The 27,100-nt window shown below is 37.6% G+C and overlaps 1 protein-coding gene across 5 annotated transcripts in view; it reads left to right on the forward strand.

Moving 5' to 3' along the window:
- Positions 1-27,100, forward strand: part of LOC149162988 (RNA helicase family protein) — a 405,052-nt gene that overhangs the window by 243,190 nt on the left and 134,762 nt on the right. For all 5 annotated transcript variants that reach the window (XR_016261962.1, XM_089437477.1, XM_089437478.1 and 2 more), the window contains exons 17-18: positions 5,414-5,503; positions 5,641-5,712. Coding sequence is in view for 4 of the 5 variants with exons in the window: in XM_089437477.1 (XP_089293603.1) it covers positions 5,414-5,503; positions 5,641-5,712 (162 nt within the window). In the remaining variant the exon portion in view is untranslated. The remainder of the gene's footprint in view (positions 1-5,413; positions 5,504-5,640; positions 5,713-27,100) is intronic.

The raw sequence follows: 27,100 nt of genomic DNA on the forward strand, positions 1-27,100 counted from the left end.
CCACATCTGGAAAGTCTGAGATCCCAGGTTTCGATAGGGCTGCTGCGAAACTAAAGGAACCTAAAGGAAAAGCAGTTCAAGAACCTGAAAGTGAGCTTGTTCTTAAATTGCTTCAAAAAATTGAAACTATGGAAATTAATCATAATAAGGAGATAACCACTTTGCAGAATAGGTTGATCCAAATGGAAAGATCGCAAACGCAGAATTTTCAACCTCGAAATAATAATAATAGAAATAACAATTGGCAAAGGAAGGGTCAATCTAGTGAATAGAGACCTCCTAATCCGTTAACTAATTTGGTTGATAATGCTCCTCCTTACTGTCGGGTTTGTGATGCTCTTCATGAAGAGGCCACTTGTCCCATCGTTAGAAGAATTTTAGATAATGGAATGTTTGGAACAGGTGATCAAATAAATGTAGTAGGCAGCAAGTTTCCTTTGTCTATGGATGGTTGGATAGAGGTCAAGGAAAAGAGTCGTGATGTTGAGAATCCTTCATCAGCTTTTAGTATAAATAACCTTGAAAATGAAGATGATATTTTGGCTAGGTTATATGGTGAAAAGCCCTCCCCGAGCAAATCTTGGAAATTGCTAGAGATAAGGGTTTGACCTATCAGACAAGGGATAAAGATCAAAGCGGGAACCAAATTCCCCTTCGAACTTTTAACCTTGGTGTAAACTCTGGAATAGATGTCGATTTGGGAAGTTGGTATAACAATGCAAAAATCTGGGTTCCTGTCTCTGAGATTGCTAAAATCCCTTCCCAAAGAGACAAGTTACTAAAAGCGATTCAAGGTCCTCAAGTCAATACTTCTCAACAGAAGACTCGGGAAGTTGACTATCATGATGCTCCTATATATCTGCAAAGCTTAGATGCTGATAACAAAGATCACCAGCCTTTCTTTATCACCTTATTAGTTAATGGGTATAAATTGAATAATTGCATGTTGGATTCTGGTGCATCAGCTTGTGTACATTGTGGGAGATCACCACTGGTGTGCCAAATTTTAGTTCTGATCACCTTGATGTATGCAGAGGATGTGCTATGGGGATGTTTGCTAGATCCCCTTTTCCCTGCAGTGACAGCAGAGCGACTGGGATCCTTGACTTGATTCATACCGATGTGAGTGGTCGAATGTCTCATGTATCCTTGAATGAGGTCTTATTTCTTGAAGACCAAGAGTGAGGTCTTCAAGCAATTTCAAGAGTTCAAAGCTCTTGTGGAGACCTAGATAGGTAGGAAGATCAAGGTCCTCAGGTCAGACAGTGGAGGGGAGTATACCCTTGGTGAGTTTGTTGATTTTTGTGCTGAGGCAGGCATTAGGGGGGAGTTCACAGTTCCTTACTACCCCCAACAGAATGGGGTTGCGAAAAGGAGGAACAAATCCATTGCAGGGGCTGCCAAAGCCATGCTTCATGAACAGGGGTTACTTTTCTTTTTGTGGGCAGAGGCTTGCAACACTGCTGTGTACTTGCAGAACAGGAGTCCACATCGTGCCTTGCGGAATGTGACTCCGGAGGAGCCTTTTTCTGGGAAGAAGCCTGATGTTGGGCACTTTCGTATCTTTGGGTGCCTTACTTATTCCTATGTCCCCAAGGAGAATAGGACCACGCTAGAGCCCACTACAGACAAGGGCATCTTTGAGGGTTATAGCGAGACCTCGAAAGCATATTGAATTTATATTCCTGCACAGAGGAAAGTGGTTGTCAAGCGGGATGTGAAGTTCGAGTAGGAGAGAGCTTTCAGGAGGTCACGGGAGTTAGAGTATCCAGAGTCAGTAGACCCTCAGGAGCAGCCTAGTCAGTCATAAGGATCCAGTGGTCAGGGTTCAAGAGGTACGTCGATTACAGTGTCAGATCCATCAGTGAGAAGTGGCTCTCAGAGTCAGGTGGGTGGTTCTTCGGGCAGCATGCAGGGAAATCCGCAAAGCAGTTCACAGGGTAGTCCACTAGTGGATAGTTCGCATGGTACTTCAACATCTACAGGCACAGGTTCAGGCATGAGGTCAGTTGACAGGCCTTCAGGAGTTCAGGCTTTTGATGATGATGAGGATTCTTTCCCTCCGGTGGGAGAAGTATGCTCAGGGAAGAGGAAGCCCAAGTGGCTTCAAGATACCTTGCCCGAGGCCACATCAGTTGCTGGCCAAAGAGACAAGTTAGAAAGAGTAAAGCACCTGAGCTGTTCTGTAGTTACATGGCATTGGTAACAAGCATTGTTGACTCCGAGCATTCTAGTTATGAGGAGGTAGCCAGCCAACAGGTCTGGAGAGAGGCCATGATGGAGGAGTATTCTTCTATTATGAAGAACAATGTTTGGGAGGTAGTGTCGAGGCCTGAAGGTAAATCAGTTGTTACTTCCAGATGGCTGTACAAGATAAAGCATGCTGTAGATGGCAACATCGAGAAGTTCAAGGCTCGATTTGTGGCGGGAGGGTTCTCACCGGTAGAGGGAGTTGACTATGAGGAGACCTTCGCTCCCGTAGCTCGGTATACATCTATTCGCTCCATTATATTGATTGCAACAGAGCTGGGTTGGCAGATCCACCAGATGGATGTGAAGACTGCATTTCTCAATGGCTTCATTCAGGAGGAGGTTTATATTGAGCAATCTCAAGGCTTTGAGGTGCATGGGAAGGAGTCCCATGTATGCAGATTGGAAAAGGCACTCTATGGCTTGAAGCAAGCTCCTAGAGCTTGGTACTCTAGGATTGATACATACTTGCAACAGTTGGGTTTCACAAAGAGTGAGGCTGATTTGAACTTATACTTCATTGTGGTGGGTGAGGAGCCTCTCATTCTGGTGTTGTATGTTGATGAATTGATCATCACTAGTGCAAAGAGACTCATTGAGGGCTGCAAGAAAGATCTTGATTTAGAGTTTGAGATGAAGGATATCGGCTTGATGCATTATTTTCTAGGATTGGAGGTGTGGCAGGAGGAGGGGCATTTCTTCCTGGTACAAGGGAAGTACATTGTGGATATTCTTAGCAGATTTCACATGTAGGACTGCAAACCCATGTCTACACCTATGATCACTAACAATCAGAAGCTTCACGCTTCTGATTCCGAGTTGATGGATCCTACTCTATACAAACAGTTGATTGGTTATTTGATGTATTTGGTCAACACTCGACCAGATATATGTTTTGCAGTTAACACTATGAGTTAGTTCATGTGTGAGCCTAGGAGAGTGCATTGGGTGGCTGCAAAACACATTATTCGTTACTTTGTAGGGGACTGTGGATTTTGGTCTGGATTACAGAAAGGGTGATGGAGTGAGACTGGCAGGGTACACGGATTCAGATTGGGCAAGTTGTGCTTTAGATAGGAAGAGTACTTCCGGGTGTTGTTTTGGGTTGGGTTCGGCAGCTGTGTGGTGGATCAGCCAGAAACAACAGTCAGTTGCATTGAGTTCAACTGAAGCAGAGTATATGGTTGCTATTCTGGCTAGTTGTGAGGTCATATGGCTTCGCAAGATGTTGTTTGGTCTATTTGGTTAGGCATTGAGACCTTCAGTAATTTACTGTGATAATTAGAGTTGCATAAAACTCACAAAGAATCCAGTTTTTCATGACAAGTCAAAGCATATTGAGATCAAGTATCACTTCATTAGAGACTATGTCCAAAAGGGGGTTGTCAAGCTTGAGTACATTTCCACGAATGAGCAGGTAGCAAACATTTTCACCAAAGCCTTACCATGGGGCAAGCATGTGTACTTCAGAGACAAGATGGGAGTGGTGAGGAACACTTTCCTCGGTAAGAGGGAGTGTTAAAATTTGGGTACCAGAGGACAAGTGGTTCCTTAAGGCTTTGATCTTTGGCCTAGGGAAAAGTGTCCAAATTTATTTGTACTTTTCTCCTAAAGTGACTTTATAAGTGGTAAAGTCAATTTAATTTAAAAGTGACTTTATAAGTGGTAAAGTTACATTCTAATTTAAAAGTGACTTTATAAGTGGTAAAGTCACATTTTAATTTAAAGGTGACTTTATTAAACTCAATGAAGAATTAGAAAGTGAAAAAGTGATTATGGAAATAGAAAGCTAAGTGGGTCTTTATTTAAGTGGGTGAGTTAAAAAATAGAAAGTGAGAATTCAATGCACATTTATTCTCATCTTTAGATCTAAATGAATCTCAGCCATTAGATCTTAGTGTAACCCAAAAGGTCATTTAGAGAATAAAAGGAGAAGAGAAGAGGAAAATATCATTCATTCTTTCATGAGCATTTGAGAGAAAGAGACGAGAGAGCAAGGAGAAAATTTCTAAGTAGTGAGGAAGTGAAGGAGAGTAGCAAGAAGACATTTCAGCAAATCTAGGCAACAACAATTATTGGCACGCATCCCAAAGAAAAACCGCACAACAGGAGAAAGACACAAAAATAGAGGAAGAGGAACAACAAGTTTTGGGCATGTTTTTCGAGGCTGGCCGTACAACATTTAATGCTGTTTTATTGCTGTAAAAAATTATGTTTTGGCTGTTCGTTGATTGGCACGATTTTTGAGGTGGAGTTCAAGCACGTAAATCGAGATAAGTTGTAATTTGTGGTTGCTGGAATTTTTATTATGTATTTCAATTTCTTTATAAAAGCATTTTTAGAAATAAAGAAGAGCTCTCAAACTGGTTTTCTCCAAAAGTTGTAGGAGGTTTTTCCAGGGTCACATCGACCAAAAATCACAGTGTTATTTTCTATGTGTGGTTGTTATAATTTTCTGTGTTTTATTTCTGCGATTTCAGCAGTTGTGAAATCCTAAATTTGTGTTTTCAGAAAATTATTGTCATTTCCAGATTTTAGAATTTTTATCATGCTTGGATTTAAAACTAAATGCATAGAGTGATAAGGAAAACTGATAACCGGAGTGGGGGTTGAAATTTCTTCATTATAGGGCTTATTTTTTTATGTAAATAGGGCTGGAAATGAAGCATGAAGGCTCACTATGGCCACCCTAATATTGCTGATAATAAATGTAAGAGTTTTATTTCAGGCTAAAATTGGAATTAACAAGTTTGCACGTATTCCTATGATATATCATGCAAATTAGGAAACATGAGAAATGAAAAGGAAAATGAAAAATGAGGTGTTATCAAACTAGACTCCTTCCAAATAGTAGGATGTACTCTTCAAATGGATCAAGTTGCTACCCTTTTCATGTAAAACAATCCACACCAATATATAACATTTTTTTCAATGTAAATTCATCAAACATTTTAAAGTAATTGAATTTTTTGTTCCTTTTTTGCTCTAGGCATTGGCTCTAATTTTTATTCAGTGATCTTTTGTAAAAGCATATTATAATAACACAATTTTATGCACAAAAATAGAATGAATCGTTGTTTAGTAGCCCAATCTTTCTACTTGATTTTGTCAATATAAATTTATTGTAAGTACTGATTTTTGTGGAAATGCTTGAACATATAAGGAGCCTATGATTTCAAAGATGCTGCTCTCATCAAGCTCAATGGGCTGTTGTGAGGAAGTTCTTACTATTGCAGCAGTTTTATCAGTTCAGGTCAGGAAAGGAGGTTTTGCCAAATTTTTCAAAAGGCCTTTTATGATTGATTTATTTATTAGTAAGCGTAGATCAATTCTATTGCATGAACTGCTTTCTTAATTAATATATACCACCTCGTCTATTATCTGTTACAGTCCATTTGGGTTTCTAGCAAGGGAATTGAAAAGGCATTGGATGAAGTAAAGGATCGCTTTGCTGCTGCAGAGGTATCTTTGTGCAATTTTGATTTTTTTGAAATTACATCAACATCATAGAAAATAACTCAGGTAGAAATAATCTCAGGGACTGAAAAACTGTCCAAACACTAACATGCTAAAACATTGTGAATAAAATGAACATTGTAAACATAGATAGATTTTATTAACATGCTCAGGAGATCAGGGATCTATGGTTTGGAAGAGTTACATATGGAGGTGGCATGCCATTTTAGGTCTACAAATAGATATCGATGATAAACAAGAATCAAAATGCATAAAGTAACATAAGACCGGGCTTACAAGAGGAGAAATCCCATATTGGAACACTTGAACTACTTAGCTGAGTGACCTCGCTGGGGAGAAACTTCTTGGGCCTGTATGTTTGCCACTGATCCCTTTTAGCAACATCCTCAGCTGGTTGTCCTCGAAGAAATGGGCCATCCTTTTTCAACACCAACTCCTTCCTGGTGCTATATGCTGTGCAGTTGAGGAGGAAGTGCTGTTTTGTTTGTACCTCTTCATAGCTGCGAACCGAGTAAGTCCTGCTGCTCCATTCTTCCTCAGGCTCCTTCCTTTCTCTGTTTCATGCCTCAGCTTGTGTTAGCCTGTCTCTTCTTGAGCCAAGATATGCTTCTCTCTGTTGGAAAATGTAACTAGGTTTGGTCTTCATAATTTCTTGTACTTGTATCATTATGTAAAAAGCAAAAAGGAGAAAAAGAAGAATTTATTTTATTTTATTTTATTTCATTAGATAAGCATGTTCTCCATGCTTCTAGGATTCATTGAGTCAAAGTCCTATTTGGACTTCTTAAGGAAAAAGAAAAAGAAAATGTAATTTTGGTCAATTCACCTCAAGAAGCCAAGTCCATCCTCCTGGATGTCAAGTCGGCTCATTGAAAGGATGTGTCTTTTCGCATGTGAGAACAACTATATATTGGCATGCATCCTCGTCCAATTTGGCAAGCAATTCGATGTGTTTTCTGTGATGAGTTCTGAGGCATGCGAAATTTAGAAGGCTACTTTATGATGAAAACATGCGAGTTTTTCCTGGGCTATTCATCTAAAGAAATGCAAGTTCGTGAGGTGATACATCTGCGAGTTTCCTGTGGCAAATAGTGTGAAGAAAGGCGCGAGTTCTGTGTAGCAAATGGTCTGAGAACTGTGCGAAATTTTCTGTGGCAAGTGATCTGAAATGAAAGCGAGTTCCCTGTGGAAGAGTTTGATGTCATTCCTGTGACCAATATGCCGAATTTGGAGGGTTTGACTTGGCATCTTGGAGGTTGAATTCTTGGGTCTTGGATATTTCACTTTGATTTGATTTTATAAGAAGAGGAAATTTTCTATGTTTCCCCCTTGTGGGGTTTTGGCCCAGGCTTGGAGAGCCTACATCTTGTGTTATTTGTCTCTTGTGATCTTCATGTTTTCTAATATGGTAATTACCTGATGAAAAAAGAGAACATAATAATATTAATAAAGAAGCCAACAAATTCACAAGTAACTACCATGGTAGAGAAATCAACCCTAATTCGTAAGCCTATTGATTTCTGAACACTCTCTCCATGTACTATGATCTCTCATGCAGGGTTAAATTGTTCAATATAGTTCTGCTGTTTGATTTGCGCCTTTTTCTTGATTTCCCCTCTCTACAATAGTTCCCTATGTGTTGTTTCAAAGTTTTCCTTTCATCGGGGAATTACTCTTCACTGATGTCCCAACATTCCAGTCTTCTGCACGGGAGCTGACATGCATTTCTACTTTCTCTATAGCATGCCATTGGTGATTTGGTGCAGGTATTTGCTGCTGTGAAAGTCTGCCACTCTCTGCGTATATAGGATCGTCCTACTCAATGCCTCCACTGAAGTCAATATATTTCTCTTTCTTCCAGGTCAATTCTTATTGTTTGGAGTATTTTTTTCATAGAAATAATGTTACCTTATGTTTCAACACTTTTTTTCCATTTATTTTTTGGAATGTGTTACTTGCTCATATGCACATGGCCCCTGGCTTTATACTGCCTTGGGTGCCTCTTGGTGAATCAAAGATCATGCCCTTTGCCTAATAACTACTTAACTAACTAATTTTTATATAACATTGCGAGTTTCTTGTGGCAAATAGTCTGAAGAAAGGTGCGAGTTCTGTGTAGCAAATGGTCTGAAAACTGTGCGAAATTTTCTGTGGCAAGTGATCTGAAATGAAAGCGAGTTCCCTGTGGAAGAGTTTGATGTCATTCTTGTGACCAAGATGCTGAATTTGGAGGGTTTGACTTGGCATCTTCGAGGTTGAATTCTTGGGTCTTGGATATTTCACTTTGATTTGATTCTGTAAGAAGAGGAAATTTTCTATGTTTCCCCCTTGTGGGGTTTTGGCCCAGGTTTGGAGAGTCTATATCTTGTGTTATTTGTCTCTTGTGATCTTCATGTTTTATAATATGGTAATTACTTGATGAAAAAAGAGAACATAATAATATTAATAAAGAAGCCAACAAATTCACAAGTAACTACCATGGTAGAGAAATCAACCCTAATTCGCAAGCCTATTGATTTCTGAACACTCTCTCCATGTACTATTATCTCTCTTGCAGGGTTAAATTGTTCAATATAGTTCTGCTGTTTTATTTGCGCCTTTTTCTTGATTTCCCCTCTATACAATAGTTCCCTATGTGTTGTTTCAAAGTTTTCCTTTCATCGGGGAATTACTCTTCACTGATGTCCCATCATTCCAGTCTTCTGCACGCGAGCTGACATGCATTTCTACTTTCTCTATAGCATGTCATTGGTGATTTGGTGCAGGTATTTGCTGCTGTGAAAGTCTGCCACTCTCTGCGTATATAGGATCATCCTACTCAATGCCTCCACTGAAGTGGATATATTTCTCTTTCTTCCAGTTCAATTCTTATTGTTTGGAGTATTTTTTTTCATAGAAATAATGTTACCTTATGTTTCAACACTTATGTTCCATTTATTTTTTGGAATGTGTTACTTGCTCATATGCACATGGCCCCTGGCTTTATACCGCCTTGGGTGCCTCTTGGTGCAAAGATCATGCCCTTTGCCTAATAACTACTTAACTAACTATTTTTTATATAACATTGCCTTCCTCCCAGAAAATGCTTTGTCCTCAAAGCGTACGTAACGACGGATGTTGTTGACGAAATGCTTCAGTGTCTGGTGTAGGAGCATCACATATTTAATTTTTATGTAATTATTTATTTGAAGAATCTAGGATTTTCTAGAATTAGTGAGTCATTTTTAGAATTAATTAGGAGATAGGGAAGTTAGGATAGAATTCTAAATTGAGAGGATAACTCTCAACTTCCTCCAAATATCTAGGAGGAAATTTCTCTAGAAGAGATACGAGTGACTTCTCTCCTCTAAAATAAATAACCATGTAATTGTTTTGGAATGCTCGTGTTTGGGAGTGAGATTTTAGTTAATGAAATTTTATATTGTGTTAAGTTAGAAGTGCCAACAAACCCGGAGCTAGCGTGAAATTTTAAGGTGTTGTGAGCAATATTAATTGCATGTTGAATTGCATAAGGAGTTGCCTGTATTGTTGAATAACGAAGGCCATGAGTTGGTGACGAAGGTCGTGAGCTAAGGCGTGTCCTCAGCGTTGAATCTGTGCAGCGTGAAGCCTGTGAGGCTTGGAAATCAAACTATGACTTAGAAAGGTGCGATGATTTGTGAACTGAGATCTTGTTTTTCTTTCGGTATGTTTATGAGTTGAGCTATGGGCGATGCTAGGGGAGAGATGTGTGAATTCTAACTTGTGCAGGGTGAAAGAAATAAATTGATTACAACACTCGACATCATTATCATTGAAGCCACACAAGTATTACAGTGACACGAAGTCTATGCGAGGAGCACTATCATTTTGAAGCTTGTGTAGAACTTTGGTTTAGCGCATGGAAATTACTTGTTAACATTGTAGGTGTTGAAACCGCTGAATTGAAAAGAGTTGTAATAATCGTAGGCCATGCGAGATCATTGGATCATGCATTGACAGAATCTGCGTGTGGGACCTGTGAGAGTGGGGTTGTAGAACTGCGTTAAATTTTATTTTAAAACCCACACTGAACCTTGCATTGGAAATATGAGGGTGAAAATGCATGTTGAATGAAATTGTGTTAAAATGTGTGTAATAAGAGACATCTGGAAATCTACGTAACTTTTCTATATTCTCTTTTCACTTATTTAAAATAAAATTTCAAGTGAAGTTTACGTTGTTAGTTTTAATAAAGAGAAAAAAAAACAATCTTTATATAAGTAGAGATTGTTAATGTTTGATATAACTTTATATGCACCATAAAGTATTGTTATATTGGTATTTTAAAGGGTCATTTTAAAATAAGGGATTTTTGCAAAAGACTTTTTGTTCTGGATTATTATTCAAAATGGCTCATAGAGCTAGAGGAGTTGGAATTGGTCGGGGAAGGCTAGCTGCAAATCAAGTTCTGCTTGATGAAGTAAGACATATTAGAACTAGATTGGATGCATTGGAGACAACACGTCAAAGAGATGTCGACATCGGTGATATCAGTGAAGCGAAAGAAAGCTCAAAAGAAGAAGCTGAAGAAGAAACTCCAGAAGAGAAGATGGTCAAGATGATTGCGAGAATAAGTTCCAAGCCAAGATTGGACGTGCCTATGTATGAAGGCAGTTTAAATCCTGAAGAATTGATTGATTGGATCAGCGCCATTGACAAATATTTTGATTATGAAGGTGTAGCGGACGAGAAGAAGGTTAAGTTCACAGTGACTAGATTAAAGGGACATGCTGCGTTATGGTGGGACAACGTGCAAGCTGAAAGGAGAAATCAAAACAAAGGAAAGATCAATAGTTGGGATCGAATGGTGGCTAAACTCAAAGGTAAATTTCTTCCTCGAGATTATCAATTAAATCTCTTTCGCCAGATGCAAAATCTTAAGCAGAAATTTATGTCTGTAAAAGAATATACAGAGGAGTTTTATAGATTGAGTATAAGATCTAGTCATCTGGAAATTGATGAAGAAAAATTAGCTAGATACATTAATGGATTGAAATTCGAAATACAAGATGAATTGAATATTTTGTCTCTAAAAACGGTTGAAGAAGCTTACCAGATAGCTCTTAAGGTTGAAGAAAAATTGGCACGGAAGCAGAGTCAAGGAGGAAGAGCATAGAACACAGTAAGAGGCAGAGGACAATTCAGTAGAGGATCATCAAGCCAAGGGCAATCAAGCAGAGGAAGTTTTAGTGGAAGATTTCAAAGAGAAGAAGGCAGCAATTCACAATAGGTAGAATCATCAAGAGGAGATTACAGAGGACGAAGACCATATCAAAGAGGTAGAGGTCGATCTTTTGTGGTAAGATGTTATATATGTAACAAAGTTGGTCATAAGGCTAATGAATGTCCAAAAAGATTTTCTAGTCAAGGAAGCACACATATAACACAAACTGATACAGAAAGTGTACAATCCTCCACACATGAAAATGCACCTGAAACTGGTGAATCCTTAATGATGAAAAGAACTTTATTAAAATCTCGAGAAGAAGTAAAGGAACCCACACAAAGAAAAACATTGTTCAAAACTGTTTGTAAATCAGGAGGAAAATGTTGTAAAGTTATCATTGATAGTGGGAGTACTGATAATTTAGTATCTACTGAAATGGTAGAAAAGTTAAATTTAAGAAAAACTAAACATCGTACTCCTTATAAAGGGTTGTGGTTGTAAAAAGGACATCAAATACTAGTTAATGAACAATGTGAAGTGGAGTTTCAAATAGGAAGTTATACGGATAAAATTCTTTGTGATGTTATGCCTATGGATGTATGTCATATCTTACTTGGAAGGCCATGGCAATATGACAAGAAAGCAATGCACAATAGAAGGAGCAACACGTACACTTTTGAAAAGGATGGTGAAAAGCATGTACTTTTTCCTTTGAAGAATGAAAAAGTACTAGAAGAAGACCAATCCAAGGTAATGTTACTTAGTGGGAAATAATTTCTTCAAGAAATCAAGCATGAGGAGATAAATTTTGCCTTGATCGGTAAGCCAAAGGTAGTCCTTACAAATACAAATTTTAATGATCTTCTAGAAGAAATTAAAATCATGTTGAATGAATTTATTGATATTGTAGTGGATGACTTACCTAATGAATTGCCTCCAATTAGAAGTATTAGTCATCATATTGACCTCATTCCAAGTTCCAGCCTTCCAAACAAAGCAACTTACAGAATGACTCCAAAAGAGAATGAAGAGATTAAAAATAAAGTGTAGGACTTGCTGGATAAGGGTCTGGTTCGAGAAAGCTTAAGTCCGTGTGCCGTTCCAATAGTATTAACTCCAAAGAAGGATGGTGGATGGTGAATGTGCACAAATTCTCGAGCAATCAACAAAATTACAATCAGGTACAGGTTTCCATTACCCCGTATTGATGATCTCATAAATTGTCTCAATGGTGCTATTTTTCTAAAATAGTTTTAAAAAGTGGATATCATCAGATCAGAGTCAAAGAAGGTGATGAATGGAAAAAACATTTAAAACTAATAATGGTTTATATGATTTACCAATGCTCCCAACACTTTTATGAGGTTAATGAATGAAGTTTTAAAAGAACTCATTGGAAAATTTGTAATAGTTTACCTTGATGATATCTTAATCTACAATCAATCAAAGGAAGAGCACCTAAGACACCTTAAGATGGTTCTAATGAAGCTACAATAGGAGAAATTGTTAATCAATCTAAAGAAGTGTAGTTTCATGAAGACAAAATTATTGTACTTAGGCTTTGTGATTTCAAGAAAAGGCCTAAAGATGGACCAGGAGAAGGTAAAGGCTATAATCAATTGGCCAATTCCAAAAAACGTTTCAGAGGTAAGAAATTTTCATGGATTGGTAAGCTTCTATAGAAAATTTACTAAAAATTTTATTGGCATATGTGCTCCAATTGTAGAAACTATTAAGGAGAAAAATCAACCATTCCATTGGACAAAAGCAGCTAATAAAAGTTTCCAATTATTAAAGAAAAAGATCACAGAACAACCTATTTTATCACTGCCGGATTTTAATAAGTTGTTTCAGGTTGAGACTAATGCCAATGGAACTGCAATAGGAGCTGTCTTAAGTCAAGAAGGAAAACCAGTTGCCTACTTCAGTGAAAAACTTAATGAGGCCAAGCAAAAATATTCTTCTTATGATAAAGAATTCTATGCCATCATACAAACTTTAAAAAAATGGAGACATTATCTTATGCCAAAAGAGTTCATCCTCTACACAGATAATCATGCTTTATAGTATGTCAACAATCAAACAAAATTGAGTCAAAGACATGTAAAATGGATTGAATTCTTACAAAATTTCACATTTGTCACCAAACATAAGAGCGGGAAATCAAACAAAGTGGTAGATGCATTAAGCAAAATTAATTTAATTTTGCAAGAATTTCAAGTAAATTTTTTGGGACTTGATGAATTAAAATATATGTATCAAGATGATCCAGATTTTAAGGAAGCTTATGCAGTTTGTCAAAATCTTGTCAGTAGAGATCGAACCCCATGGCTAGATTTATGATACATGATGGACTTCTATTTAAAGGAAAACAATTGTGCATTCCTAGAAGTTCAACGAGAGAAAATTTGTTGAAAGAAAAACATGGTGGAGGTTTAGCAGAGTATTTCGGGCAAGATAAAACTTTAGCACAGTTACAAGCATTTTATTATTGGCCTCACATGTCAACAACTGTAAGAAAATTTGTGGAAAGATGCAGAATATGTTAATATGCAAAAGGAAAAAGTCAAAACACTGGATTATATCAACCCCTACCACTACCAAATCGACAATGGGACTCCATCAGCATGGATTTTTTATTAGGCTTGCCCAAAGCACGAAAAGGAAATGATTCAATATTTGTTGTGCCATAGAATGTCATTCTTCCATTCAAATTTTGAGTTGTCTAGAAGGTTATTGATTATCACAATTATTTCTGGATCCTTAGCATACTCACTTCAAATCTCATTAAGCCATTCAGGAACAGCAACCGAGACTGCAAGTAATGTTGGTTCTTTGTCCTTCCTAGACAGGGCAATCTGCTACTACATTGTCTTTTTCCCTTTTATGTAGTATCTCCATGTCAAAGGTGGCAATTTTTTCAATCCATTTTTGTTGTTCTTCGGAAAGTGTTTTTTGTTGAAGGAGGTTCTGGAGACTGTTATGGTTTGTTCGAATGGAAAACTTACTTCCCAAAAGATATTGTCTCCACTTAGCAAGTGTGTGCATAATAGCGAGCATTTCCTTGTTGTATGTGGACTTAAGACGTTCTCTTTTATTGAGCTTCCTGCTTTCAAAAGCTATTGGATGCCCCTCTTGCATTAACACTACGCCTATACCGAACTCGGAAGCATCACACTCAATGATAAATGGTTTAGATAAATCTAGAGTTTCCAATGCCGAGGTGTTAGACATAACTTCCTTCAATTCTTCAAAACACCTTCCTGCTTCCTCATTCCATTGAAATGAATTCTTCTTTAAAAGGTTGGTTAGAGGTGCATTTATATGTGGATAGTTTTTAATAAATCTTCGGTAATATCCAATCAATCTTAAGAACCCTCTTAGGTTGGATATATTCACTGGTTTGGTCCATTCCTTTATAGCCTTGATTTTATTACGGTCCACTTTTACTCCTTCATGGGATATAATGTGTCTGAGATATTCTACTTCTTCCTTGCCAAAGGTGCATTTGGATTTCTTGGCATAGAACTGATGCTCTTCCAGTAGTGTAAGAACTTTATCTAGATGTTGTAGGTGCTCCTTCCAAGTTTTACTGGAAATTAAAATATCATCAAAGAATACTAATACAAACTTCCTAAGATATGGACGGAATAACTCATTCATAGTGGCTTGGAATGTTGCTGGTGCATTGGTTAACCCAAAGGGCATTACTTTAAATTCGTAGTGACCTTCGTGTGTTCGGAACACCATTTTTGGTATGTCTTCCAACTTGATTCTCATTTGGTAATAGCCTGACCTTAAGTCCAATTTTGAGAAGTATTTTGCGCCATGTAGTTCATCCAACATTTCGTCGATAAAGGGAAATGAGAATTTGTTTTTAATCGTTATTTTGTTTAATCCTCTATAATCAATGCATAGCCTGAATGATCCATCCTTCTTCCTTACCAATACCACTGGATCAACATACAGACTCTTACTTTTCGAGATGATCTCACATTTTAAAAGGTCTTGGATTAATCTCTCAATTTCAGTCTTTTGGCGATGTGGATATCTATATGGCTTGATGTTGACGGGGTCTGATCTTGTTTTGACTTCTATTGTATGCTCGATTTCCCTGTTAGGAGGCATTTTCATGGGCAGGTCTTGGAATACCTTTACATGCTTCTGAATTAGCTCTTGTACTTCGGGTGACTCTTCACTGATCATGTTTGTAGATCACATTTCTAATTGGTGACATTGTACTACATAAGCTGGTTTGCCTTTTCGAATCAACTTCATCATTTGGGATGACGACACGATTTGATTCTTTGGTGCTTGGAATTCGTATAACCTGTACCTCTGCCCTTCCTAGTGAAAGCTTATGAACTGCTCTTGATGGTTGGCAGAGTACATGCCTATGTTTGGTAGCCATTGGATACCTAAGACCACATCTACTCCTAATGGTACCGTGAAGAACGGGGATTCTAAATTAAAGTCTTGAATCAACAATTTGACCTTATGGCATTTCCCTACCTTTTCAATCTTCTTACCATTGGCTACCATCACCTTCATGTTGGGCAAGGGGAATGAGAAAATGTTGAGTCTCTTTGCCATGGTTGCATCTAAAAAATTGTGGGTGCTACCGGAGTCGATGAGAACCACTACGTTGTTCTTCTTTATATGTCCTTTTAATTTTAAACTCTGGGGTTGTGATATACCTGTCATAGCTGATAGTGACACTTGCGGAATACTTCCGTCATCTAATTCTGGGACATCTTCTATTCCTTCTATATCTGATTCATCACTGTTTGAATCATTAGTTGCTTCACAGTTATATAGGTTCTTTGATTCTTTTCCTTTAGCACACCTATGTTTAGGGTCCCACTTCTTGCCACAACGTTTGCATTTGCCTTCTTTTATCCTTTGCATTTCCACGTTAGATTTTTCGCCTTCATGAAGATGAGGTGGAACATATCTTGTATTATCCGTATTCACAGACTGCGGCATTCTTTGTCTCGAATATACTTTTCCCAGATTTGACCACAGTATCTGTTCAAATTTCTTTTCAGCAGCTTTTGCTTTTTGTCTTGCGACTTCTATTGACGTAATGTCATGAAGCTCAAGTTCTATTCGTAGATGAGTTTTAAGTCCAGAGATGTATGATTGAATTAGACGAGATTCTGATAACCCAGGGACTCGTGTTGCTAAGGTCTCCCATTCTTGAGTGTACTCATCCACATTTTCTTTTTTGTCGCAATTTGATGAGTGTTGAAAAGAACTCTTCTTCATTTACACCTTGGAATCTTTTAAAGAATGCATCCTTAAATTTTCTCCAACTGATGGCGATTGTCGTCTTTTTCAACCACATATACCAATTATATGCTTCGCCTTCCATTTTCATGGAAGCGTGTGTAATCTTTTCGTCATCATTGTCAATATCATAAATCTCAAAATATTCTTCTGCTTTATTCAGCCACGTAACGCTGCATTTTTTGTTACCATCAAATTTGGGTAGCTTGATTTTTGCTCTTCGTTGATACCTTGCTAATGGTGGAGAGAAAAGAGGGTATTGATGTGAATGTATTCCAGAGTTTCTTATTTGAAAAAGTCGCGTTACTATTTCCTTGATGGTGCATGGATGATTTTTTTGGAGACTCTGTTTTTCATGAGAATCTACTGAATTTGTTGAATTTGATGAATTGCGTTGTTGATTACCTCTATCATCTTGGAGTAGTTGTTCAGGTGTAACCTTCATCCTATCACACAAAATGTTTAGCAATGGCATTGTTTGATTATGATTTATTTTGGATTTGATATAGTTCTACTAGAGCTGTTGTTCTATTCGATTTGTCGTATCTTGTAGCTTCTTGATATCGTCTGAATGTCCAATAACCTTACTCTCGAGATCGACTAATTTTTGGTTGAAATCATCAAAGTGGCTAGTAATCCTATTCTCTAGATCAATCAATGTTTTGCTGAAATCGATCATTGTCCTTGATGACATTGAACGGGTTTGTGGGGGTGTATATTTGTCCACTAGCTTAACTTTCTTCCTTAATTTGAATTTATTTTTATTTTTATATCTTTTTTAATTAATTAAATTGTATTAAAGTTTATAAAGTTATAATTAATATAACTACTATACGACCCAATCACTTATGCAAAGTCAAATTTAAATGTGCGTATGAAACCTCCCACTACGTTTGATTGGGTCACGTTGTTAATTGCCGGTTAAGACAACAGATGCTGGCAGCGACTATGGACAATGCAGACAACCAAGAATACATAGCGGATTGCAGTAGGTTTTCACGACACCAGCAAGCACAGGCAGATCGTGTGAATGGAACAACGGACGCAACGGAGGGATCGAGTAGGACATGGGAGCACGCCATCGTACGGAGCAGGATGTGGAAGGATGCGGTGGAATACACAGTGGAATGCGGTTTGGTGAAAATGCAACGGACTTCACAGTGGAAAACACAGTGCGATGAGACCACGGGGGTAACTATGTGGGGAAAAGTAGTGAGGCTTTCCAGAGGCCCTAGTTGCTCTGATACTAGATGGCACAAACACATTCAAATACTCATAAAAATCATATTTATTTTTATTAAAAGATAGAGGATGATTACAATTTGTGGGAGGCCCCTGGCTTTATATCGTCCTGGGTGCCCCTTGGTGAATGGAGATCATGCCCTTTGCCTAATAACTACTTAACTAACTAATTTTTATATAACATGATATATGTGGGGGACAACAATAGTTAACTGAGGGATGTGCTCCCCCTTATCTCCACCTCATTGCACACCAATTCACAAGGAACTCCCTGATCTAGCAACCTCAAAAAAGGCCGGACATACTAGGATATAATTTCACTCTTATAGAATTGAGAATTCATAATGGAATTGTTATTATATGGGCACTCTTATAAAATAACAGTAATGCGAGATCCAATTCAACAAGGTCTCGTTTTATGTTCATTAGTTCTTGATTTGATCGGTGGTCGATGGGCTAATTATCAAATTTGGGAAATGTGATACCTGAATCTGAAGATAGGTAATTGTCTCTCTTATTAGATCCTTAGTTTCCCTATTGTCTTCCATAATTGTCACTTTGGGCTTGATTTGCACTCTTCTTGGAGTTCTTTTCACTATCATTTGATTTCACTATATTTCTTTGGTGGGTTCTGATTTCATTGAAATGTGAATTATTAGCTTAAGTTCGAAGTGAAGATCTCGATGGTTGGTACTACTTCGGTCCCCTTCAAAGGGGGTGACCTGCACAACTTCGTGACATGCCCTTCAAGTGAATTCTTTACTTTAATTATATTTCTATCTTATTGCTCTTGTGCATTGCCACTCTGTCCTCCTTTTTTGGATTACAGAGGAATGATGACTGATGGTGGTGCTTCTTACCTAGTATGTCTTAATGCTAATTGACAACCCCCTTCCCACGGGAGACTGAACTGAATTGATCTTCAGTTAAACTATGTAACAGACTTAGGCAACTTGGACTTAGTTACTAAATGAGTCCACTCTGGAGTGTTTTTTTCACTTGACTAATTATTTTCGCTTTTCAGCGATAAATAACTAGTCGAGTTTTTTCACTCATACTCGAAAGTTGGAGCGCGACATAATAAATGGTCCTTGAATGTGTCCTAATGTTTAGGATTATTTTATATTACCATGCTAGGTCATATCTTGAGTCTTACAGAATTTGACTAAGTATTTCTAGGATTTTTTAAATAATTTAAAATTTCCGCAGGATGGGATTTTGAATTAATTTCCAATGTAATAATGTAAATAAATGATACTAGGAAATGTTGGTGGCATGTCAATGCTCAAAATTCGTGCTCACCAACATTATCCTAGTACACACTTTGGGGGTCAAAACATGATTATTTCCCCATGAAAACCCACCTTTATTTAAAAGTGAGGATAAAAAGACAAGGAAATCCAAAAAATTAATAGATGTTCCTAGTCAAAGGAAGTCATCATTAATAATCAGGATGATTTGAAAGTCAAATTAACAGTTGGATGGTTGACTTGGAGGTCAAATAGGCCAACAAATCAAGCACGAGTTGTGGTTGGCACATAGGTTAAGTTGATTGGCTGTCTAGGGTGTCGAGTTCCTCTCTTCTAGGGGACAAGTTTCCAACTATTTGATAGGTAGAAAAGAGGGGAAGTCAACTAAGGAAAGAGGGGGAGTTAACTCTTACCTCACTCCCCCTCCTTTTACACTTGTTAACTTGAGACAAGAGGGGAAGTCAACTAAGGAAAGAGGGGAAGTCAACTAAGGAAAGAGGGCGAGTTAACTCTTACCTCACTCCCCCTCGTTTACACTTGTTAACTTGAGACAATAGGAAACCACCTAAAAGATCGATGCTCAACCAGCCAAGTAGTCTCCACAGAAACCTAAGTAGTCTCCACACAACAGTGTCTAGTTAACTGTGGGTGCACTCATTGTGGGGTTGATATATGTGGGGGACAACAATAGTTAACTGAGGTATGTGCTCTCCCTTATCTCTACTTCATTGCACACCAATTCACAAGGAGAATATGTTCAACCACAAGAGAATATGCGTTGTCTTTTGCTACAACTAGTGTATTGCCATCTACAACCTCAATGCACAACAATCTTGGGCTTCTAAGCCACTTGGAGGATTATAATTTCCGTGGGATGATCACCCCTATGCCACTTGTTGCATTGCTTCCTATTAGGATCTTCTCCCATTTTTTCTATAAATGTGACCCAACTCTCATTGTTCTAGCATGGTTGGAAACTTGAGACTTGTGTAGACTCTGTCAATTTGTAATTTTCTTTATGATACAAATAAAATGTCTTTGGAGGTCCCATGTCGGTGTTGTCTTTGGTGGTATCTTTTTGGGTATGGCGTAAATTTTGTGCTTGTTTAAATTATTTGAATTGCTCTCCTTAGTAGATTTAGGCCCAAGGAGGGGCAGTGTTGCCCAAAGGAAGGATAATCAAGTACTTGTTTATCCTTTGATTGTTTTGCAATTAGATTAGATAATGTTATGTACTTGTTAATAGCATAAATTATCTCTTCTTCTTGCAAGCTATTTCCTAATATTTACTAATGATTGTGAGGAAGTCTTTTGAGTTATAGCACAGGTTTCCTTTGTTGATTTTTCAAGCACAACTGGCTACGACATCAACAAGAGAACTTCGATCTTCCAAACCAGGGCACAAGAGAGAGAGAGAGAAGCACCAAAATTTCGATTTTCCTCTTTTCCTTCTCCTAGACCAAACTCACAGTTCCGTTTCCTCCTGTTTCACACTTTTTCTGGCTTCAAGAAATATCGAACTTTCTTGTTGAGAGTGAGTGCTTCAAATGGAATTTGAACTGCTTCATTTACAGTCCTTTGGTGAGTTTGAATAGCCCTCTTTGAGGTTGACTTGATCATCTTAAGACCAACTTGGTGTGGAGGCAACATAATTCATATTTGACTCAATACTTAATCTCTTGACATGATTCAAAAGCCCAAGAAGGGTCTCTTTAAAATTACAATGACTCTATTGTCTCATAATAAATCCTAGAAGTGCTCAATGGGGACTTTGACCTAAAACGTAATGACCCAAGCATGAAACCCATGCTTTAATAAGTCATAATAATAATAATAATAATAATAATAATAATAATTCTTTTCTTTATTCTTTTGACAAGTACATTACAAGATGACTCAAATGCATTAGATGAAGACCGATCCTAGTTACATTTTCCAACAATTTTTTCCACCGACCATCCCCTCCGCCAAGCAGAAAAAGAGGAAGATTTCAGATGGACAAAATAATGCAACACAATGATGAGCAGTGACATTAACCTAAGAGGGCCAAATTTCATTATGAGACATCTGAGAAGCAGCGCATTGATCTACCAGTCAGCCAATAGATGCCTGAGATTGTGCCTCATCGATAACTTTTGATGCAATAGGGCATCGTTTTGTATAGTATCTCTAACCCTACTCCATTTTATTTCATGTCATTACACAATTTTATTTCATTTGTTTATATTGTCTTTTATATTTCAGTATGCTAGAGTAGATTTTTTCTATTCCAATGACATTTTCTATATATGCATGATGATTTCGATGTTGAATAGATATCTATTTGATGGATTTATGTTTTCTTGGATACATGATTTTGGTATTCTCACGTTAGTTTATGAAAGCAACCCATATGGAGTTAGATGTTGCACTCAATTTGTCAAAGTTCCAGGGAAGTAGAAGTGCCAAATATTTTCAACAGGATTGGGTCATGTATCATCAGTCTACATGTCATTGTAAACCCATTCTGCAAGTTATGTAATGTAAATGATGCTTGTAAGACTTTGAATATATGTAACAACCTAGGTAAACCTATTATTTTGGTAAAAAGTTTCATCCTAGGAGGTTTTTCGTCTTACTGGCTTGTGTGTTTCTAAACACAGATGAATTTTTCTCTCTAGCCTCACTCCAAAGCTAGGGTGGAATTCTTCGTCAAAGTCTTAGGTAAGTCCTAGTGTTCTAGTTGAGTCTAATGTAAAAGTGATCTGGGAAATTTAAGCTAGTTGGTTAAATTATTTTATTACAAATCACTTGGTCTACTAGCTCATATTATGTTGCAGATGGGCTATGTGTCTTGAGAGTCTAAGCCAAATGTGTATTCCCCTTTTGAGGGTTGAAAATGTAAAAATTTTATGTGTAAATAATTAATTTTGGGCTAATAAAATTGGAATTCAATGATAAATTCGAAAATTTCTCAAAAAATAAAAAATCAACGGCCAAGATTAAAAGATAATCAAATATTTTTCAATGACCAAGATTATTTTGACAAGGATCAAATAAACTAGTTGTTATTTTTGAACTTGGAGGATTAATCTATAAATTAGAGAGTAATTTGAGTCTCTAGCATGATGACCTCTGGCTAGAAAATTGTTGCTGAAGCATCTTTGTAACGCTATTGTCCTGTTGGGAATTATTTCTTCTATCATAATAAAGACTTCGTGGTGCAATTCAAGGTGTTCTTGCTTATTGATTTGTGGTATGTATTGACTACGAGCATCTCTATGTTGGGTTGAATATTGGTAAGATTTGTTTTTTCATTAGATGGAGATATGATCATATGATTGATAGTTTTGGGGTAATCTTAGGTGGTTTGATTCGTCATGTGATTAACAATTATTTTTTGAGATAAATACATAGTGTTTGCATGTACTTCAGTCCTTGGCCTACAAGTTCACAAACTTGGGCTGGAATCATTGTTGTTTGGATCCCAAGTATTTGTATGGTGGATTCAATCTTCGCTAAGACTATAGTATACATTGGGGTTTCTAAAATATTTTTAGCCATTCAACAAAAAAAAGCCATAAAAAATACTTTTCTCAAAATTTAAAATTTTCAAAACCCTTGTACATTTGTAGATCTTGTAAATAATTTGGTAAATCTAATTTGTAAATTATTTTTTCTAACTTGGGTTTTGGGATTTTAAGTATATTATATATATTTGGGGTTTGGGTGTTTTATTTTTATTTTTTGCACGTTGGATCAAGAGATCAAGTTGAATTAATGCTAGATCTAGGCCTTTGAGGGTAAGATTTAGTGTTTAGAAATTTTTTCAGCGCTATTCACTGAAGATTTTGCAGCAAAATTCAAATTCCGAAGAGAAATAAAATTTTGAGACAAAGGTTTCACTTTTCAGGCCTCCTAGGCTCGAATCTGGCTTCCTCTAGCCTCGCGTCTGCCCTCCTTGGCCCACGTCAGCCTCCAAAGAGCCAATTTCACCCTTTTTGGCCCTTTTAGGGCAGGCCGTGAGCCCTAGAGGCCTCAGCGTCCCCTCTTAGCCCCTGCGCAGAGGGTTTAAGGCCTTATTTGGCCTAGTTGTGGCCTAAAAAAGGCCTCGGCCTCCTTCTGGAGCCATAGGTGATTGCCTTAGTGCAAGCCTTGTGATTTTAAGCCCTCAAAACCTTGTTGTTTTCCCCTTCTAGCTTCAACATCCAATCTTTTTGGCCTCTCTCCCTCCAGCATTGCATCTTTTGCACCTCTTCTTGCCTCCTTATCCCTCGATCTGCCCTCCTAACCTCCTCTTCCTTCAACGCTGACCTTCGTTGCGCTAACATTGGCTTTCTTTGGCTTTTTCTGCCCTAGTTTGCCCTAGTCCCTCCTCTAAAAATTTTAAGGATTGATTCCTTGGTGGTTTTGCAGGCTTTTGGTCTCCAAAAGTTTGATTTTTCAGGTGACATCTTCATCCCAAATTTTTGGGCAATTTTCGCAGATGCATCTACAAAGCCTTGGGCCTAGAGTTTGACCTTTAAACCCTTATTTTTGCCTGTCTTATTACAGCAGTAATAATAGTGATAATTAGGCCTTAAAATCCCATCTATCTTGCCAAATTCGCTTAAAATAGCAAAATATTGATTTTGCTAAATTTTGGCCACTTGGGCATCTTAGATCTAACCTAGAACTATTTTTCTGCCTACTGGAATTTACTGCATAACTGAACATATCAGATCTGCAATTTCTGAATCACACACATAAAGAGGGCTAAAAACCTTGATGTTTCACTTTCCGATAATTTTTTCTTATTTTTGGGCATTTTGGACATTATCTTTAGCATCATTAGCTTGTTGATCTGTGGTTTGTTTATTGTTGTAATAAATAGATCAGATCTGAAATTTTTTTGAATACAATATCTTAAGCAGGCTAACATACCTAGTTCGTAAGTTGGTTAAGTTTATTTGGTGATTAGGTTGCTTCTTGTGACACTGGATTATCATATAAACTTTGAATTTGATATTTACTTGTTGCTGTCATATGTCTCTTACCGCTGTCATATTTGTCACTTGCTACTCATAAAAAGAGCATTGGAAGATAAAGTGCATAAGTGTCGTTTGTGATATTCCCACTTAGCATTTTGCTAAGTGAAATATCAATTTTGGCCATTTTTCTATAGTGCTTGGTTGTACTTAGGAAATGTGGGATCAGAGGCCTCACATGTGATTTTTGACTTAAAAGCTGAAGCATAAAAACTGATAGCTTGTAGGCTTGAATGTAAAAATACACGAGGTATTTTTAATAATAATTTATTATATATAAAAATGTACAAGTGATGTAAAATGTTACAATGAGGACCCGTATATATAATAGGCAGGTGTCCCTTCACGATACGGCATGTCTTTCTAGACATGCCTTTTCACTTAACTAATGACTTCTTAACATAATCATTACATGATTACTTAGTATTTATATTATTTAGATTTATTTATTTTGTTATGAATTATATTCATATCATAGCCCCTTCCTTCAGAAGCTTTGTCCACAAAGCTTATTGTCGACATTTTCCTTCAGCGTAACCTCAAATAATTGTCTTCGTCTGGCTCACGTCATTTTTAATAATTGGCCACTGGTACCTCCTTCTGTATAATTTGCTGGTAACACTGGGTTATCGATTTTTTTTTTTTTTTAAATATATTTAATTTTTTTTAATCACTGTAATTTTTTTTAAATAATTCTAATTTTTTGTTTTTATTTATTTTTAGTTAAATGAATTTAATTAATTAAACTATGTTAAACGTAACTATATATTGGAGTTTCCCTTCCCTCTTTTTTTTTAAACAAAATGCCCTTGTTGACCACCGTGATTTACAAAAGTCTACACCAATGGGTCCCTTGATTTGTAGCACGAATTTATACGTTGATGCCCCTGTAACTTAGACTCAAAACACTAGCTCGACTGGCGGCTCGACGGAACGATTAGACGCGATGGTTGATGGCATGAAGTGGTGGAGACATGGGGGTGTGATATACGCTGGGGAAAAACACGGAAATAAGCATTGCGCAGTGGCAAGCAAATACAGTTCGGGTTGTCGTATGTTGGGGAAGCTGATGCGCCGATCTTGGCAGTGCGGATCGATTGAGGAGCCAGCGGAAAACACAACAGTGGGGATCGGTCGAGGTCGTCAATACAACAATGGCATAATGGATGGTTGGGGATTCCAGCATGGTGAAGAGTAGATATAAACGACCCATGCAACGTATGTGTAATTTTTTTTATGGTCGTAAGATTTCGAACAATGATTGGACGGACAATTGACCACGATCGGATCAGCGTTACATTGATCCATATGGACACTTGTTGTTGATTTGGGGTAGCATCGAATGTGCTCTAGCCATGAAAATTGGTGGAGAGGCTAAAGCACATGAGATCTCCAAGACCCAGAAATGATTTGGCAGATTCTAAACGATTTGGGAGATATTAAAATAATTAATATTTTTAACGGAGTTCCTAAGTCTAAACTTAGGAAAAACAAAATATTAATGGGTATTAATATAAAACTGAGTTAGAAGGGTCCAAAAGTCATGGATCAAGCCAAATCTAATCTTAGCCATTGATTAGAGATTTAATCTCAGCCGTTGATGGACCAACAAGAAAAATATAAGAGGAGGCTTGAGGGTCAGTTGGAGAACACACCAGAATGATCAGTCATTCTATTCTCTAGAGCGGGGTTTGCTAAGAGAGATAGAATCAGTCATCAACAATGAGGGGTAGTGAATACATAGAAGAGAGGCAGAGTTGGTACCAGAAAGGCAGCGCAGAGCCCAAAGAGGTTGACGCAAAGGTAGTTGGAGGCTATGCAGAGGCAACCAGGAGTTGCGCAGAGCCAGGAGATGCCAACGTGTGAGACGTAGAGGGTTTAGGGGCTGACACAGAAGCTCCAAAAGCTGATGCAAAAGCTAGCAGAGCTGACGCAGGGCCAAGAGGAAACGCTAGAGGGATTTCGTGGGACAGACTGGGATCTAGTGAGCCGAGTAGGGTGACACAGTCCCTATTAGAGTGATGCAGAGTAGTGGGAGCTGCAATTGTTGCTGTGGGATTGTTCATCCGGTGATTTATCAGCTAGAATATGTCTTCGAGGAGAGGTACTATTGTTGAGGGCATTCTCTGTTGGGTGAGCCATTTCTGGCACCTTGGTTGTATTCTGAAAACTGCATAATAATAAAACCCTCTAAATAGCTGCACCGGTTTTCCTGCATTGGGTTTTTGTGGGACATTGGTCCAAAAATAACTGTGTCACTTGTGTGCTTGTTTTGCTTCAGTTGATGATCTGTAGATGTTGATATTGTACTTGTGTTTATTTTCAGTATTTACATGGTAAATAACTTGTTAAGTAATTGAACCAGTAGGAAGAAATAAATTAGATAGTACAAGAATTTCTAACGGGTTAATTGGATATCCATCGGTTCCAAACAATTGACTTCTATTCAATTTATATGCCTCCATATTTCACTTTTTAATTTTTTTGGTGCCACGCCTCTTCAACATTTCTATAGTTTCAGGCCGCAACCTCCCAAGCAATTATGACTGTGCTTCTTCAATCTCATCCACTGACATTGCCTGCAACACTGCACGATTCTCTGCATCAATTTCCTCCATATCTATCATTGGCATGAGGCCTTTTCTTTCTGCACTGTAGTTGTGAGCAATGTTGCACGAAGCGGAAGCGTTTTTTGGAAGCGGGGACGCCGAAGCATCATTTTCCAAAAATCTAGGAAGCGAAGCGTCCGCGGAAGCGTCTGCTATATATATATATATTTTATATTTTTTTGCATTTATACTCAAAACAAACATCCCAAATACCAAATTAATTGTAGAAGACATGAAAACATGCATATTTTTGCATAAATCAAGATAGATATAACATCCATTGTACATTAATGATCTAGAATCTAGATTCTTCTCCTCTTGTCTAGCCTTTGCCTCTACCTTGATTGTCTAGGTATATTAGTCAACAATGCCCAATTTTGATCAAACTACCTAATTCAAGACTTAAAACATGGTAGAAAAAGCTTAACATGTTTGATCGATGATTTTGACTTGATTGAAAGGTAATTTTTTGCTAAGGGCGTGCCGCATGACAAAGGAGTTCAACAATTAACACCACCAACACTAGGGTACATATAGGGCTTGGTGCTATTGATTAAACGCTAATCGCATACCTTCATACTTGATATAATCTAGTGAAATGCCACAATCCCATTGATCCTGAATTCCTGAAAACTGTTAAGTCTGCTGAATTTTGAATAGGATATGAAATTCTATTTTCTCCATATGAAGTCCAATGAGGCTGGAACCACTCTCAAACATCCTGAGTCATTTCATGGTAATGTTAAAAATTTAAGTAAAATGATGGAAATGAAAAATAAAGGAGAATGT

Source organism: Pinus tabuliformis, chromosome 5_2 (genome assembly GCF_031772625.1).
Source record: "Pinus tabuliformis cultivar Carrire ecotype Pingquan chromosome 5_2, CPIR1, whole genome shotgun sequence".
NCBI classification, from domain to species: Eukaryota; Viridiplantae; Streptophyta; class Pinopsida; order Pinales; family Pinaceae; genus Pinus; species Pinus tabuliformis.